Genomic DNA, 18,996 nt, shown 5'->3' with positions numbered 1-18,996 from the left:
GTGTTTTAATTAGTTACCATATTGTTATTATTGTTTTGCAAGTTCCTTCCTGTTTTTTGTTCTACTGTTTTGCTTTTCCTCTGATGTGTGAAAAAACCTCAAGGACAGGTGTATTGTTTTTATTCTATTTTGGTTCTTCAGTTTTCCCTACTCATTATTTTCTAGTTTTCAGAAACTAGCATAAACCCTCTAATTACCATAAGGACAATGTAATACTACATTCGGAGATCAAGATGAATATAGAGGAATGAATAAAATGGCAAATAATTAAAGTAATCTGAACATAGGTCTGAAAATGGTGAGCCTTTAGCCTAGACTCCAGTCTGGTTTGCCTTTGAGGATGTTGTTTAATCCTTTTGTACTTGAGTTTGGTTTATTACCATTGGCTCTCATAGTTTCTCTGTCTGCTGAGTTTCAACTTGGCAGGAATGACAGATTATGTCCTTGTGTAGAGATTTTAATGTAGTTAAAGTGTTTATATAATCCCAGGGCAGGATTTTGATGTTATAAAGATCATATCAATAAACACTCAGCTCTTAAATATCCCTCATCATCAATTTTACTCTTTTTTCACTGAATTTTTCTCTCCTAAAAGTAATGTGTGAGTTGAAGCATTTTCTGCAGAATTTCAAATGTTATGTATGTATGTGTGTGTGTGTGTTTGTGTGTATATGTCAACTCTACTTCATATGCAATATTCTCTCAGAATAAATTTAAGATCTCTCCATTTCAAACACCAAAAACAAAACGACATTTCTAAATTTTTGGTTATTAAGTGAAATGTCATATATAGGTGGAAAAGGCACCTGGATCCAAACATCCTTCTCTTCTCTCTTTATGCTCCTATAATTAACCAAGAGAAAATGCCATGATGGATGGTGAACTTGGCCACATTGGAGGATCTGGTGTGTGTTACTGTCTACCAACAAATCCTTCCAGGCCGGTCCAGATCTAAATGACTGGATTTGCTGATGAGTTCATTAACCGAGAATGTCTGTAGTTTGATGAATGCTTGGAGGCTTAATGCCCAAAAATCTTCAAGAAGAGCACATCCTAGCTAGCTGATTTCCCTGCAGTTCTTTCGGAGAAACATGGATCATCATTAAATAAATGTCTCCACATTCCACATCCTAGAGCAGGCGACACAGAGTTGCCCATGTGAGAAACAGCTTTCTCGCCTATGAATGCCTCACACCAGAGGAGCTGCCCTGCGACTGTCCTTTAGGGCTTTCAGAGGCTCCCAGTGTGCAGGGCAGATTGTTTCTGGTCTACAGCACAGGGCCTCTGGAGTGCTGCGTCACCTGTTCAGATGCCGGGCTGGTTCTTCGAGGTACCGCTCATGATCCTCAGTGTTGACTTTGAACACACCACGTCGTCTATGTTATTCATGTGCTCAGCCTTGTTGTTAGATTGCAACCTTACTTCCTGAGCTTCCCACTCCCCTCCCTGCAACACTGTCCAAACTACAGCTTCTGGAGCAGAGTGTTCCGGAGAAAATTGTATTTTCTCCTCCTCTGAGACCATAGGGGATCTATCTATGTCATCCTAGCTGAGTACTAACCACCAACCTTAACTTTAGGCAGAGGAGATGATTTAAGAAACTATAGACTCACATTGTACATATATTCTCTGTTTTTCTTAAAGCAGAGAATAACATATATTCTTCTTTGTTTTGCCTGTGAGTGGGCTTCCTTTTAGGTGTTCCACTTGTTTTCTTGAATTGATAGTTAAATCTTTTTTTAATATGTTTTTATTGATTTTAGCCCTATCCGGTTTGGCTCAGTGGATGGAGTATCGGCCTGCGGACTCAAGGGTCCCGGGTTTGATTCTGATCAAGGGCGTGTACCTTGGTTGCGGGCACATCCCCAGTAGGGGGTGTGCAGGAGGCAGCTGATTGATGTTTCTCTCTCATCAATGTTTCTAACTCTCTATCCCTCTCCCTCTCTGTAAAAAATCAATAAAATATATTTTTTAAAAATATATGTTTTTATTGATTTTAGAAAGAGAGGAAGGAGAGTGTGAGAGAGATAGAAACATTGATGAGAGAAAAATATCGATTGGCTATCTCCTGCACACCCCCCACTGGGGATTGAGCCTACAACCTGAGCATGTGCCCTGTCTAGGAATCAAACCAGTGACCCTTTGGTGCATGGGACGATGCTCAACCCACAGAGCCACACCAGCTGGGCAATAGTTAAATCTTGAAGCTTGATAGGTTTAGATTTGATTTTTTTTGGAAGACTACTCCATAAACAGTGATGTTTATTTTTTATCTTGACATACATAACATCTGTGGTTTTTTGTTGTTGTTGTTCTTGTTGTTGTTGGTTTGTTTTTAATAAAGTTAGCAGCTGTTGATGATCACTGTTAAATCATAGGGAAGTTTTGGCCACTGGATCCTGATTTTGCTTCCAGAGACTGCTAAGCCTGGGACCCTGCCTGGGACCCTGCTGAGAATACACAGTTAAAGTGTTTATACTAGTACTAGAAGCCCAGTGCAAGAAATTCGTGCATGGAGCGGGGGAGGGGGGGTCCCTCAGCCCAGCCTGCACCCTCTCCAATCTGGGATCCCTCTCACAATCCAGGACTGCTGGCTCCCAACTGCTCGCCTGCCTGCCTTCCTAATTGCCCCTAACCACTCCCCTGCCAGCCTGATTGATGCCTAACTGCTCCCCTGCCAGCCTGTTTCCCTCCTCTACCAGCCTGGTCACCCCTAATTGCCCTCCCCTGCAGGGTTGATCGCATCCAACTTCCCTCCCTTGCAGGCCTGGGTCCCTCTCAACTGCCCTCCCTTGCAGGCCTGGTGCCTCCCAACTGCCCTCCCCTGCTGGCCATTTGTGGTGGCAATCTTGTGTCCACATGGGGGCAGGATCTTTGACCACATGGGGCAGCCATATTGTGTGTTGGAGTGATGGTCAATCTGCATATTACTCTTTTATTAGATAGGATAGAGGCCTGGTGCATGGGTGGGGGCCAGCTGGTTTGCCCTGAGGGGTGTCCTGGATCAGGGTGGGGGTTCCCTCAGGGTGTGGTGCGGCCTGAGTGAGGGGCCTGTGGTGGTTTGCAGGCATTTCTGTTAATTCACCTTCTATAATTGAAACTTTGTAGCCTGGAGGCCTAGGCAGGCCAGGGCAGGTGGAAAGCTTGACTTCCTCCATCACGGGGGGCAACCCTGGCCTGCTCTCTCCAGCTCCATGGCTGCCGCCATTTCTGTTTGGATTTGTTTACCTTTTATAATTGAAACTTTGTAGCCTTGAGTGGAGGCTTAGGCCAGCAAGGACAGGCAGAAAGCTTGGCTTCCTCTGTTGCCTGGGAAACCCAAGCCTCCCTCCTGCTCTCTGTGGCTGTAGCCATCTTGGTTGGGTTTATTTGCATACTCACTCTGATTGGCTGGTGGGCGTGGCTGGTGGTGTAGCGAAGGCACGGTCGATTTGCATATTACTCTTTTATTAGGTAGGATAATCCCGGGGCTAGATTTCAAGAAGTTGCACTGTGCTGCAGATTTGATGAGCCTGGTCAAGGTGTTTGAAAATTGTATTTTCTAATTCAAACAAAACCAAATCTCACAAATATTTTTTAAAGTATTTTCAAAATTACTTAAAAATTTAAAAACTCAACCTGTTGATTAAAGATTATATTACTAAAGACACCATTAAGAGAGTGAAAAGGCAAGCCACAGGGCAGGGGAGACTATTTGAAAAAAACAGATAAGGGATACTGAAAAGATCTTGTATTCACAATATATAAAGAATTTTACCAATCAATAACAAAAATACAGACAGCACTATAGAGAAAATGGGCAAACACTTTAAAAACTATTCAAATTACTTCACAAAATAGATACTTCACAATTACCAATATAATATTGAAAAGCTATTTAATCACATTAGTTACCTGGGAAATACAAATTAAAACCACAGCAAGATAATATTATGGAATCACTAGAATGGTTAAATACTAATAAAAAGACTGACTGTACTAAATCTTAGCAACTTTGGTAAAGTTGGCCATACACATACCCTATGACCCAAAAATTACATGCCTACAGAAATATATGCATAAATACACTTGAAAGAAAAATGTATGTATGTGCACTAAGTGATGTGTATAGGAATATTCATAATAGATAAAAATTAGAAAAATCAAATATTCTTCAATAGCAGAGTAAATAAATAATTTTTTGTGTATTCATACAATGGAATATTATATAAAATTATGGTTAAAAAGAAAAAAAGCCAGATACAAGAGGGAATATACTCTATGATTCAACTGACAAAGGTTTCCAAACAAGAAAGAGAACTAATTATGATATTAGAAGTTAGAATAGCAGGTGGCTTTGGGGAAGAGAGATTGGAAATGTGACTGTGTTTAGCATGAGGAAGCTGCTGGGGGGGTATTAATATTCTATTTTCAGATCTGGGTAGTAGTTACATAGGTGCATTCAATTGTATCAAGTCATTGAGCTGTTCTTATTATTTGTGCATTTTTCTAAAAGCATTTCATACTTCAGTAAGTAAATTTATTAAAATATTATACTATTGATAAAAGCAAAGGACAACTGAGTGATATTTTAAAAAGTAGAACTGACAATTTTCACACTTCTAGTATTGCTCCATCAGCCATATTAGGAAGAGAGAGAGAAAAAAAGATAATGAATCATGTCCTTCAAGATGTCAGCCAAAAATTTGAAATTAGTAAGATTGAAATGAAGACTTACAAACACTCATAGAGAACTTTACCATATTTTTATGCTGTATTATCTGATATTAACAACTGGGAAAATGAAGTAACGGTGATTAATAATCTATTTTAAAGCTAAGCAACAAAAATATGAAAACGATTGTCTATAGTTTTTTAGTACTGCTTTTAAATATGTTATACTCAAGTCACTACTTCATTACTTTTAAAATTTACTAAAGTTAACATTAATGTTTTTGAGGTGTTTTTTCTTTTACAGTAATAAAAACACACACATATTACTGAGTAAACTGACTCTTCCTAAAAATGGACAAGTTAATACAAAGAAGTAATGTGCTGACAAATTAAAATCATTTCTTTTTATGAAAATACTCTTGGAAGTTGTTTTAAAATTGTAGATTTCAACACGCTAATATATGAAATAGCCATAGACACTTGGTAGGCACAAAATAAATGTTAGCTATTCTCATTATTTGAATGGACAAGTGACTCCAGTGAGAGAGATTTTCTATAAAGTTGTATAGAGTTCAGTTTTTTCTTGGCATATATGTTATTATATTTGTGAGATTGTGTTTTAATAATGAAACCCAAGAAAAAAGTTAATGCATTAAAGAAGCCATTATCCTCTTCTTTAATGACTTCTTTAGTGAAAGCATTGCTTTATGGATAAAGTGAATAAGTGCAACTACTCTATAACAGCTGCATTGTCTAGAATTTTAAAAAGTGATCCTCAAGGAAGCTTAGGGAGATGCATCTACATATGAAATATATTCCCAGTATTGTGATAGGCAAGTTACTGCAGCAAATAAATAGTTGCCAGAAGTTTACAAAGTTCTGCAGAATGTTTTGAATACTAGAGGCCTGGTGCATGAAATTCATGCATGGGGGTGTGTGTCCCTCAGCCCAGCTGCACCCTCTCCAATCTGGGACCCCTCGAGAGATATCCCACTGCCCGTTTAGGCCCTATCCTGGTAGGGTAGGGCCTAAACGGGCAGTCGGACATCCCTCTCACAATCTAGGACTGCTGGCTCCCAACTGCTCACCTGCCTGACTTCCTGATTGCCCCTAACCGCTTCTGCCTGCCAACCTGATCACCCCCTAACCACTCCCCTGCCAGCCTGATTGATGCCTAACTGTTCCCCTGCCAGCCTGATTGCCCCTAACTGCCCTTTCCTTCAGGCCCGGTCACCCCCAACTTTCCTCCTCTGCCGACCTGGTCACCCCTAACTGCCCTCTCCTGCAGGTCTGGTCCCTCCCAACTGCCCTCCCCTGCTGGCCATCTTGTGGTGGCCATCTTGTGTCCACATGGGGGCAATCATCTTAGACCACATGAGGGCAGCCATCTTGTGTGTTGGAGTGGTGGTCAATTTGCATATTACTCTTTTATTAAATAGGATGTTTCATTTATAGAAACAAAAGTATAAAACAAAAGTGCAGATTCCTCATGACACTTTGGAGATGGGAAGTGACTGTGGCTCTCTTTTGTACCACATAAAGATTTACTGATTATTTTATGACAAGTCATTTTTCAGAAAAATTAAAGATGTATTAATATTGATACTGATATTTATTTAATTTAAAAAGGTGAGTGTTCAAATGTGCCTACCTTGTCCATGATAAGTGCCTGTCAGTAGCCTGCTGCCTAGAGAAACATACACATAAACACTTGAGTTGGCCTCTTAAATTAAAAGGGGCAAAAATAATTACAATAAAAGAATCATTCTGTATAGAGCATATGAAAATGGATTGTTATGCAATAGCTATAATGTAATGTGATTTTTATTTCTGAAAAACAATTCAATGTATATAGTACAACCTATAAAACCTCTCATCTTGCAAACTTTAAACTCTAGGAAACACAATTTCTAACCATTCATAAAATCTTCCACAGAATTTCCGTGGGCTTTAAATGCAATAGTTAAAATATTAATTAATTAACTACTAAGTCAAATCTGTTTAGTATTTAAACATAGTTTGACATCAGGGAAGATAGGAATTTCCTAGCCAATTAAAATGTCTTTGCTAAATTAGTAGCCATTGTTGTATCATGACTGATAGCAATTAACAACATACTTTTATTTTTCCATTTGCATCCATGTGTCTTTGTGAAGCAGCATGTTTTAGTGGTGACAATTATTAAAGCTCAAAATATGAGTCAACTGAATTATGAAGCAAACAATTGGATTGCTGTATCACAAAGTGTTAAATCAAGATTTAAAAAGTAATGAAAACTATTCAATCTTTTTCCTCAATATTATTAATATGTAAAATAAAATTTTATTTAAAATATTTTTAATTTATTTTAATGTTTCTACTTCAAATTTGTTCAATAATGTGCATATCTTAGTAGAGTAAATGTACATATGTACGTATCACATTTGTGGTTCATGCTTAAAATTTTTATTGTTAAGGGGATACAATCAGAATAGTTTAGAGATCATTGGTTTAAAAGTTGGAAGGAAAGGAAAAAGATGGTAAAGAAGATTAGTGAAGGACAATTCAAGAGATAGAAAAAGGCCCGGCTGGCATGACTCATGGTTCAATTCCCGGTCAGGGCACATGCCCAGGTTGTGGGCTCAAGCCCGCGTGTGGTGGATGCAGGAGGCAGTCGATCAATGATTCTCTCTCATTATTGATGTTTCTATCTCTTTTTCCCCCTGCCTTCATCTCTGAAATCATTAAAAATATATTTTTAAAATGATAAAGATAGAAAAACAATGGTACAGTCTTACTAGAAACTGAGGAGAAAATTGTTATTTTTTTAAATGATGAAGTGGTTAACAGAGTTTTTTTGCAGTAGAAAGCTCAGGAACTATGAGGTCTGAGAAAAAGCCATGGGATTTATGACTGATGATTAGAAAGTTATTGTTGAAAATATTTTTAGTCAAGTGGAAGGAACAGAAACCAGATGCTATGCAGTAAATACCCCAATAATAAGGCAGTGGGAGGAAAGGAAAATGAGCAGGGAGAACAGATCACTCTTACTAAAGCTTAGCAGAAAATGAACAAGGCGAGGGAGAGGCAGAGTCAGAGACTGCACTAGGCATAGGCAGAACAATTGATTAAGTAAGTCAATAGGAAAGTGGGAGGGAAAGTATCACAGTCAAAGGAGGAGAGGGAGGATGGGACATTTTGTAAGATAGGTGAGAGATCAAGAAAAGACAAAGACAGCTGTGGAAATTGATTTCCTAAGGCCACACTATCAATGAACTAAGTTATTACATAACTTCCTAAAATTGAGGAATACTAGGTTGCAATTATCAGAGAGATAAAATAGAAAAATATTTGAAATATATTCTCTGAATCCCTCACAAGAAACTGAGGCAGAGATCCTCTGATAACTGAGCAAGATCGAGGACCTGGATGCCTCCAATCAACATGAATTTATGTCAGAGCCAAATTAGTAAAATTACAAGACTATTTTATTACTATTATTGTTTTTTACTATTGTTTATTACTATTATTTTACCAGCAGTGAAATAATATTCTTATTTTATTATTATTATTTACCTTACTTTTGGAAGGTGAGAAAACAGAAAGTGATTTTTAGGTACTGGCAAAGAAAGTAGAATGGAAAGTGAGGAAATTGTTAACAAGTTGGTTATAAGGACTCTGTAGGTAGAAAAAGAAGTGAGGAAAGGAAGGGCTGATAGGCAGAAAAGAATTGAAGACTGAGAGGGAAGAACAGTGTTAGTAAGTGTAAGCACAGAGGAAAGTCTTAGAATCCAAAATCTTGATGATAGAGACATTTTGAGGGACAATGAGATCCACATTCTGATTGTACTTACAGGAGCCTGAAAAAGAGTAGAAAAAAAAATGTTTGACTAGGTGTGAACCATAAGAGCCTCTGATGTCATGCTGGTAGAGGGATGACAAAGAGGAGGGCATGAGATGAGGAGGGCATTATGAGCAAATGCCCTCTGTGCAGGCGAGGATCCCGGAGATGACTGTAGGGTCATTCTGTAGAACTTTAGAGCCCCTGCTGGATGGTGGTGCCAGACAATGCTTCATAAAGTGGTAGGAGCAGAAACCAGATGCTATGCAGTGAATACCCCAATAGGATGGGTGTGCAGGAAGCAGTGAGAAAGGCAGCCTTCATGGGAGAGGGTTTCAAAAACATGTTGAGGTGAGGAGGTGGGAAGCAGCCTTCAATGACTACATCCTACGTTGGGCACTTGTTCACAATAGCATGAGCTTTTTAATTTTAGCAACACTTTGGTGGCAAGAACACCACTTAACATTTCACATAATATGAATGCTCGAAGAAATACTGAGATGAATCCTACTCATTAAAAATGGTTTCTAGCTCAAATAATAATATAGCAATGTTTCAAATCAGGTTGACAGGATGGATACCTTTCAAAGACTCATGTGAAAGTCTCTATGTTAATATCCAGTTTAAAATAATTTCAAATGTAATTTTTAAGGAACGAATTTAAAATATTTTTTCTAGATACAGAACTTTTATATGGTACACTGCAGTTCCCATCTGCCATCTGCAACAAGAGTTGCTCTGCTGAACACTTTCCAAATGCTATGCATATGTCCACTGATTCAAGACTAATTTCACCAAAAGCTAATCTAAACAGAAAATGTGTCTTATAGTTTATTCTACTGTAATTTCTATAATTTAAACTAAGATTAATTTTCCTGCCCTTTGGCCACAGATTGAACCTCACAAAAAGAGTTACAATTTTCCAATTAAAATAGGAACTATGGAAGTTATAACAATACCGTCCACGTGAATTAATCATTTTAAGATTTACAAGGGGGCAAAATAAAGTAAAAGAAGGTTTATTGATACACAAAGAGCTATTTAGTCTTCACAATACCAACACTGTAAGTGAACCAGTCTTGGTATTTTGAAGGGGATGCACTTGTTACAGCATCTTTAAAATAGCAACCCCTCTGCATGCTGGTCCATTATCTAGAGTGACAGCACTGACATCTTTGAGGGCAGCCAGACTGCCTGTTTACCTCCTCAAGAATAACAATGGTAGAGATTAGCTGTGCATTCTGACTGCATTTTAAAATACAAATATATTGGTTAAGCATTGGCTCAAGTGTCCATTTTATCTTTGGCTAAATTAATAGAGATTAGAGTAGCAAAAAGCAGATTGAATTGAGCTTGGCAAAATGTGTGAAGAGCTTCTCTACTATGAGTACTCTGAGACAAAATTCCTAAACTTGTTTTGTCAAACAAATTGTGTGATTATATTGAGTTCTTCCTGCATCCAGGAGCTGGAATATTATTTTTTCCTAAGAGGGTAGTCAAATCAACATCAAATGGTAGGACCTGTAGATGTTAAATTGTTTAGTTCCTAGTTGCAGTAGGAGAAACTGAGGAAGATGCAACTGAAATATTTGAGTACATTAAGCCTCTTCCCTTAGTACACAATATGTCCTTGAAACATATGTTTGAATATAAAGGTATAAAGTCCTCTCATAGTATATGAAGGATTTCTTTCCAAAAGAACATGATAAGATCGTTGATATATAATGCTTGTTAAGATCTCTAATCATAGTTCTAACAAGGATGTTTTTTCTTGGGCCTGGTCCTAGCAATTCCAGCAGATAGAGGAAATCTTTAAAGAATTGGACAGAAAGTTGTTCTCTTTTATCAGGACAATTTAGGAAGCAGACACAGGCATTTTCCTTCCTGTGGGTCAATTGCCTCTTCTCCAACCCAAGGGAATGGACAGGGCAGATAGAAAACCTCAATTCTTTTAAACATCTGAACTTCTGGTGGTACTTGGAGCAGGGAGAGGAGAGAGGGATTGTCCCATCTCTCAACTACAGTTGAGCCTAAGAGTGTCTAAATGTCAAACCACATGCATGCACCTGTAAATGCTATTGAGGCCCCCAATCAACTGCCAGCTCAAAACCCAGCCAGCATGATCCTCTTTGAAGAAGAAGGTGAATAGTGTTGGCTAAGAGGAGAAAGTGATTCCAGCAAGGAGTCTCACCAGGGAGGACCACAGTCTAAAGTTTTAGGAGAAGTGAGAGAGATAAAAATGTGCTTCTCAGGAGCCCATAATATAAGGCCTGCCAATCACAGGCTTGGGCAACCTCTCTGCAAACAACCTCAGACTGCAAGGGACAGGAACTATGCAATGACAGCTTGTCTTTAGGACTGGGTGGAACAATCGCAGCAACATGTCTTTTCAGTTGGTATAAAGAACATTCTGTGCAGAACAGACAGTTTATGAGTGTAGATGGATAATTGTATAAAAATTAGATAACCATCTGAAAGAGACGCCTGTTTTTTATGGATGATCAACTTTAGATTATTTTTTCATTTCACATTCTTGCTTGTTTAAACATTTTCTTCAGGAAAAACACAACAACATTTGCCTCTATTTATAATGCACAATGAGAATATTATGAGATTTTTTTAAACCCTTGATAATCTTATAAAGTATTTACAGTGATACAGCCATATAACAAACAAAAAGAGAACACACACACACACACACACACACACACACACTCACACACACACACACATTGGAAGACAGATTACATGGAGGGTTACATGGTCTCCTGGAATGATAATTTGATATGCATCGCAAACCTATATTCCTTATGGTTAGGTTTTAATCTTATTTCTTTATTTTAATATGTAGTTTCTGAATTTCTGTTTCTGTTGTTCTTGATTCAAGTAGAATTTAATTCTGAGGAAGAAAGTTACTGAGAAATTTCTTCCCAAACATCACTTGAATTTATTTTTCTTATAAAATAAAAAGCACAGGCATGAAAGGAGCAGTTGTTTATATAAGCAGAGAAGAGGTAGGTTTTTTTTAGTTTGTAAGGAGATTGAGTGATTTTTTACAAAGTATAAAGTGAAGTACATTATCTAGGATACTTCATGTTGTTTTAAATGTGAATGATATTTAGTCCCTGGGCCAAGATAGGCTGAATGTGGCTTTCTAATGAAAGGCAAGCTTTCTTTCCCCTTGGGGAGAAGGGTCACAAGTGGATATAATCATGCACTGGGAATCTCAATGAACGGTTTGAAAAACGATGATGTTTATCCAACAACATAGCTTTAGGTATGAGATGATCTGAAGAAATCTTTTAATTTTTTTTCATGGACATCTTATTTTATGGTAATATTTATTTGTTCCTTTCTTTGCTCATGAGAAAAATACTCAATACCTTGTAATTGAATCATTGTTTTCAGCAGGAACACTAAAAGCAGTACGCACACTACAAGCCAAGTAAAACACGAGAAATAATTCAACAGCTGCTTTATATTAACAGACAGGATTCTAATGACTCACTTCTAATGACAAGTTAAGTGGAAATTATACAAAATAAACAGGATTTATTTTTAAAGTACAACTATAGTGTGGTTACAAAGGCCTGATGCATGCCAGTTCAAATTTATTGGTGTTCTTCTTGATTCTTTGCACACATTTTATTTTTCTCATTTTCTTCTGTACCTGATCTTCAAGTTGAAGGCTTGACATCTTTAAAGCAGTGCCTGACATAGAATTTTATTTCTTTCATTATTGTCAGGCCACAATCTTGTGCCTCAGTAATATAGAGCAACTGTATATACATACTCATTTCTCAGGACCTCACTTTCCCTTATATAACCATTCTTTGATTTATAATTTCAATATATAGAGACTAATCTGACTTGAACCAGAGATGTATATGGAATATTATATGACTATAGTATTTGCAACAATTGTATCAAAGAGTTTTTTTTAAAAAAACATGATTTTTAATATATATTTTAATGACATATTTGAACTTCAATAAGTTCAAATATGTGTGCCTTTCTACTATATAATAAGGACTACTGTTAGTGACTGGATATCACTCTTAATATATGAACATGTGAATATGTAGTAACCATTGATAAACTAGACAAAGAAAAAGTTGTAAAACTTGAGTCTATATTATTCAAGCATTTCTCCATTTAGTTAATACTAGAGGCCAAGTGCACGAAATTTATGCACTGGATGGGGGGGGGGGCGTCCCTCAGCCCGGCCTGCGCCCTCTCACAGTCTGGAAGCACTTGGGGATGTCCAACTGCTGCGGAGGAGGGAGAGGCTCTCGCCACTGCTGCTGTGCTCACCAGCCGTGAACCTGACTTCTGGCTGAGCAGCGCTTCGAGCCTCTGTGGAAGCACACTGTCCACTAGGGGGCAGCTCCTAATTGAGTGTCTGCCCTCTGGTGGTCAGTGCACATCACAGCGACCAGTCGTTCCACCATTCGGTCGATTTGCATATTAGCTTTTTATTATATAGGATGTAGTTATTTGATACCTACTATATTTAAAACACTGAGATAAGGACTGAGAGAACATTGACTAGAACAGATGTAATCCTTATTCTAGTTGGTTTATATTTTAACCAGAGATATAGACATTAAACATTAATCCAGGTGTTATTTCATTGTATTTGTGAAAACTGCTTTGCAGCACAAGGACAAGGTGCTCAGAGACTAGAAAACAAAGGTTCTGGCTAAACTCTACATGGTAAGGGAAACCTTGAAGGAAGTCTTGAGTTTGTGATAATGTTCTAGGTAAATGGAATAGCCACGCCTTACATCAAGAAGGAAGAATGGTGGGATTGTAGAACTAAATAAAGGACATTAGAGTTGGAGTGCAGAGTGCTTATCATGTTATACAAGCTCTGCCTCATCTTGTTTCATAAATCTGGCCCCTCCCCTGAGTTATAACATATAGTTGGTAAATTAAGCCATATAATTGTTGGAATTTTTTAGAGATGGTTAATAAAAATAATTAGATCAATAACAAAACCTTGAGAAACACTTACCAGTCAATGGAAACCAAGAATGAGTAGTCAGAGTGGTAAGAGGGACACCAGAAACAGGAAAGGGAGTGACAAGACATGTTAAATGCTGCAGAGAGATAACATGGTAATATCTTGGACATCTGGTTTGAGAAGTAGGATCGATGCTGCATAGAGAAAGAAGGGAAAAGAGCCTAGAGGGCTGGTGGATGTAGAGAAGGCCTGGAAATAAATTTATAAACTCATGGTGAGTAATGGACTTATGTTTTTGTGGGCTGTGGAGGAGTCAAGTGTAAACAAGTGTAGTGGTTTGGTTGCAGGAAATACCAACACTCAAACTCTGACTTGAATTGTCACTGGAAGTGGCACCGGGATCCCTTCCTTTGTCATTAGAAAAGGAATTGGAGAATTATTTACCCATGATGTACCACACTGTATTTTAATTCTCTGCTTAAACAATTTAAGAAATTCTGTTTGAACGATTTAGAGCTTGAGGACTATGTGACTCCTATTTGTATGCTCACACTGCAGCCAGTATCTGGGATAATATAGATAAACTAGTAGCCTGTTGTGCGATATCGCGTGCAGTAGGCCGCCCACTGCTTCCACGGGAGCCGGCGGGAACCGCAGCGCGCCGCAGGGAGCCACGCTGCTTCCATGGGAGCCCCGGAGGGACCCGCGCCAATTCCGCGGGAGGCGGGCCTGCCATCTCCTCTCCGGGCCTGTGCTTGGCCGCCCTCCCCCTCCCCGGGCCGGGGGCCTCCAGCAGGGCTGAGAGGATGGTGCCACCATCTTGTGGCTATGGGCACTGCCATCTTTGTGATGGAGTGATGGTTAATTTGCATATTACCCTTTTATTAGATAGGATGGTTGTTGATGTACTCATTATCTGTTGCCACACAGTGCTGCCTACTCACCAGAAAGACTTAATGGCATACATCCAAAAACATTTATTTAGTTCATGGGGCTGTGGAGTTCAGCTGACCTAGGCCGGGTTTGCCCAAATGCCTGGGGCTCCTCTGGCTGTGATTGTCTCGTCTTGGATGACTGGTATAACCTGAATCTGCTCTCTGTCCTGGTCAGCATCCAGCAGGCTGGTCTAGGCATGTTCTTATAGCATATTGGAAGAATAAGAACGAGAAAAAAACAATTATGCAAACATCTTTCAAGTCTCTGTTTGTGTTAATGTGTCAATATTCTTCGGGTCCAGAAAAAGTCACATGGACAAGTCAAAAGTCAGAGTATGAGGGCACTGAAAAAATGACAAGGACAGGAATACATAGAATGGTAAAGAATTGGGGCCATAACGGTAACCACCCACCACAAATGAATATATGAATGATCGGATCATAGAAAAGTACCAAGAGCACTGGACTAAGGGTCAGGAGACATATCCCAAAAGCTCAGCACTGTTGATTTTGTTAATTTGGGTGAACCATGTAATTATGCTGGACCCTAATTTTCTTATTGGTCTTTTCCAATCTTTAAAGCCTTTGATTCAAGCTTTCAATAAAATTTTTAATGAATTTAATGCTATACACAATCTGTAGGAGGAACTTGAGAAAAGTCGTTCATTATGCCATCCTTTGGTGAATCAACATGGGCTATGTGGATAACCCAAAATGGGTAATTATGACTTTGTGAATCTTTGAGTATTTTGTAATCACATTCAAACTGAAAAACGTCTAGTTGGAATTTGAGTATGAAACGTAATGCTGAAAGTTCACTTTCTTTTTAGGTCTTTAATTTCGGTTCCTATTTGATGATTCCTTTGAAGCATACAACATACTAGTACAACATCAAACACTATATGCCATCTCATATGTGAGATGAGTTTTGGGGTTTATTGCTGTTACGCTTTAATAATTCATTGTTATGATGAATTATTATGCTTAAATTGACTGGAAGAACTTTGTCAAGTTTGCATAATACTGATACAAGTGTGATTTATTTTTAGGCAGATGTTATGATTTGTTTTATAGAAAGAATAACAATAATACAGAAGTGAAATCTCTTCATTATACAGTGTGCAATTATGCAATATATAATGAAATGCAGGATTATTTACTATGGGGATAAAAAGCTGAGAAAAAATAGTCTAAATGAAGAATATAAGATTCACAAGAAGAAGGTAATATATACAAATGACCTTTGGAAATGACTTTCCACGTCTGAGATGACTTCTTATTCTAGTCACTTAGAGTGCCACAAAACTTCCACACCTAGGTTACCAAAATATATGGATGAAAATGTAATTTGTAACTCCCTTTGACACATAGAATGTTCTGTTCCAGATATAAGAAATAACTTGCCATTTGATAAATGTTTACCCTTGTCATATCCCTGGGAAGCATTTATTTTGGACTGATAATTTACTTGTAAAATCAATCACTCTGGCCTCTCTCATTTCAGAGTCTCCATGTAGATATATCCAAGAAACTTCATTCCCATCAGGCTGGCCTGGATTCAAAAGTGCCAGTTGGTTGTCAAAATGCTTTGGCTGATCTGGAGAAAGAGAGAAGCAAGAGTGGAGCAACGGCAGTAGCAGGCACCGATGGAACCACAGGTCGTTAGCCACATGATGTGGGTTTTGACCACCTACATGACAAATGCACAATATACAGATTCTTACTACGATTTTTTTTTTGGAATATATAATTCAGTCATAGTGACTGTCTGACCTGCAAATCTCATTGGAATATAGTTTTAAGTGCAGCATAATATTGAACACTCACACTAATGCTAGGTCTCTTCATTGTTTTTTTATTAGATTTTTCTCACTTACATGGCCATGGAAGTACTTTATCCTAAGACTGCTTGTATTATCATGACATTTTTAAATTTTTGCTAGAATTAAGAAGGATTAATGTCTTGAGGTGAGGTTAACATAATTGCAATGTTTCCGTTTAAAGAAGTGTCAGCTAAGTAATCTAGTGCAGACTTGAAATATCACAGATTGGTTTCTAGAAAGGGTGATCTGATAGTTTTCACCTCTACTGAAAGCAAAACAGGAGCAAATGGACTTGTGGAGACGTTGATAGCATTTAATTAAGCCACCCAGACTAACTTCCGTATTGTGCAAACCTGAGATGAGTCAGCAAGGGAATTATTTTAGGCACACCAAAGCAGCTCAATATCTATTCCACGTTATCTTTGAAACTTTACACTGCAGTTTGTAAGAAAAATGAAACTGTAATTATTCTTAAGCATATGGTTTGTTTCTTCTCCCTCCTTATCTGGTTTTGTAGTGAGCGCTCTTTCTCCCTCCAAGGGCATGTAAAAGTCACACTACTAGATAAGAAGTCTCTGCAGTGTTGCTGCTGAAACTCTGTACAATCTGTTCTTTCATGTAGTTAGCTTACTGGCTTCTGACACTCCCATAAAAATACCCCATGGAGCTTTTCTTATTACCTTTTCATTGACTCCCTTCGGGTGATAAAAATGAAATTCTGTAAAGGGCTTTGAAAACCATGCATATTGCCATTCCTCCAAGTTTCCAATACTAACCAAGTACAACTAGACAAGAAACAGCTACTACGGTGAAAATTGCTGCAGTGTGTTGAGTCTCAAGCCATTATTCATTTATAGGAAACTATATTTTCCCCTTAAGATGATGGATCCTAAAAAGTACCAGATAACACATTCCTGGGATCAAAGCTTGTGTTTCAGTTATAGGAAAACTTGTCTGACCTATCACCGTGTGTGCACCTTCCTGGAATAGTGCATGGCAGCCCCAGCTCTGCAGCCTGCATGAATAGTTCAGAGTATATCACAGATCAGAGCAGCCCCTGCCTCAAACACACGGCCTCCAAGTGATGATTTAAGGAAAAATGTCCTTGAATTAAAGTATAGGTTCTAGGCAAGACTATCTAATTTTCTTCAAGAGAGTAAAATGAACCCTTCCTTAGGTGAGGTAATCTCAACATGCATTTTTCCCTCAGAAATTATTTAATATGCTCATCTGAGCAATATTTTCATTTGCTATCCCATTTGTCATCACAATACATTACAGAGCTGGTCTCCATTATGAACTAGAGTGGTGTGACAATTCCGTATGTGAAAACACAAAAGTTAAATAAAGCAGATATATTCTTCTTCAAATTTTATTTATCTTATGTAATACTAGAGGCCCGGTGCATGAAATTCATGCACGGGTAGGGTCCCTAGGCCTGGCTGGCGATCAGGGCCAATCAAGGCCTTCAGGCTGCTGGCCAGGGCCTTCCTTCCAGCTGCCAGCCAGGGCCTTCCTTCATTACATGCTGCCCCCTGGTGGTCAGTGCATGTCATAGTGAGCAATAGAACTCCCAGTCGAACTCCCACAAGGACACTCTGCATATTAGCCTTTTATGTATATAGATATATAGATAGTCTATGTGCTTGGTTTAAAATAGAAAGACTCATTGTCTCTCTACTGAGCATTTACCAGACTTGGAATGAATTCTCATCTCTGAACATTCACTACTGTGGAGTTCAGATGGGCAAATGGCATTCTTTCTGAGCTTTCCTCTCTTTTTACTACTTAGACACAAGTCAGTCATTTTCTAAACTCTCTCTGGTGAGAGTGCCAGTTTTAGAATCTTTGTAGCATATTACACACACACACACACACACTCACACACACACACACACACACACACACACTCACACACACACACACACATACACAAAGCCTTATTAGGACAGGGTTCCTGCTTCTGTAGTTTTACTCCTTCTGGACACCTAGAAAGATGTCCAAAAAGATGAAGTGGAACTACTTTGAATGTGTATCTAATAATTTCTCTAAAGGGAATTCCTTATTTTGGAATTGAATGTAAACACCTGGGAGTTTTACGGCGAATGTACATATGTCAACGAGAGTTCTGCTGTTGCAGCCAGGAGGACAGCAAAGTATATATACCTCAGTCAGCCCTATCCCCCTGTCACTAGGACCCTGATGGAAATGACTCCCCAGACCTGCTGGATGACCTTCTTCTGTGGGCCCTTCATTCACTCTGGTTGCTTGGCGATGCCCACGTTTTATTTTAGGAGCACTGTTATTAAGTCTGCAGGTTGTTTTGTTCATAAATTACTAAGAGAACAGTTCTCTGAAAGTAGGATGATTAAGTGGTTAACCTTTGGAGTCTGAACTCAGACTGCTGGGATTAAATCTTGTCTGTCCCACTCACTGGCTGTGTACCACAAGCAATTTGTTAGTGTCGCTATCTCTTTATTTGTAAAATTGGGTTAATAACAGTGCTACACCATAAGCTCTTTCAAAAGCTGCATTAGATAAAATAGGTTAAAGTTGGTATAGAACACCATAAGCTCCGATCAAATCCTAGCTATTTTAACTAACTTCAGCATCTTTATGAGTTGATGGCTAAGAAAAACTTTGCTTCCGGGCAGTACCTTCTGCAAGGTGCTGGTTAAGACCACTCCTGTGGCTCTTGCAGTCTTTCAGCTTCTATCTGTATTTTTTCCCTTTGAGAACCGTACCCCATTGGAAGTTTCATGGCCTCTATGGATCCTATGGGCATGAGACGGGATTAAA

At 38.5% G+C, this 18,996-nt stretch overlaps 1 protein-coding gene across 1 annotated transcript in view; it reads left to right on the top strand.

Moving 5' to 3' along the window:
- The window catches only part of THEMIS (thymocyte selection associated), a gene marked incomplete at both ends in the record, with an annotated part of 123,303 nt that extends 107,263 nt beyond the window's left edge, over positions 1 to 16,040 (top strand). The window contains one exon of the mRNA XM_079781161.1: positions 15,879 to 16,040. Coding sequence (XP_079637287.1) covers positions 15,879 to 16,040 — 162 coding nt within the window. The remainder of the gene's footprint in view (positions 1 to 15,878) is intronic.
- Positions 16,041 to 18,996: the final 2,956 nt, after the last annotated feature.

The sequence above is a fragment of the Cnephaeus nilssonii genome, assembly GCF_951640355.1.
Source record: "Cnephaeus nilssonii genome assembly, chromosome: 9".
In the NCBI taxonomy this organism is placed as follows: domain Eukaryota; kingdom Metazoa; phylum Chordata; class Mammalia; order Chiroptera; family Vespertilionidae; genus Cnephaeus; species Cnephaeus nilssonii.
Note: the sequence above shows the minus strand (reverse complement) of the source record. Positions and strands in the feature narration are given on the sequence as shown.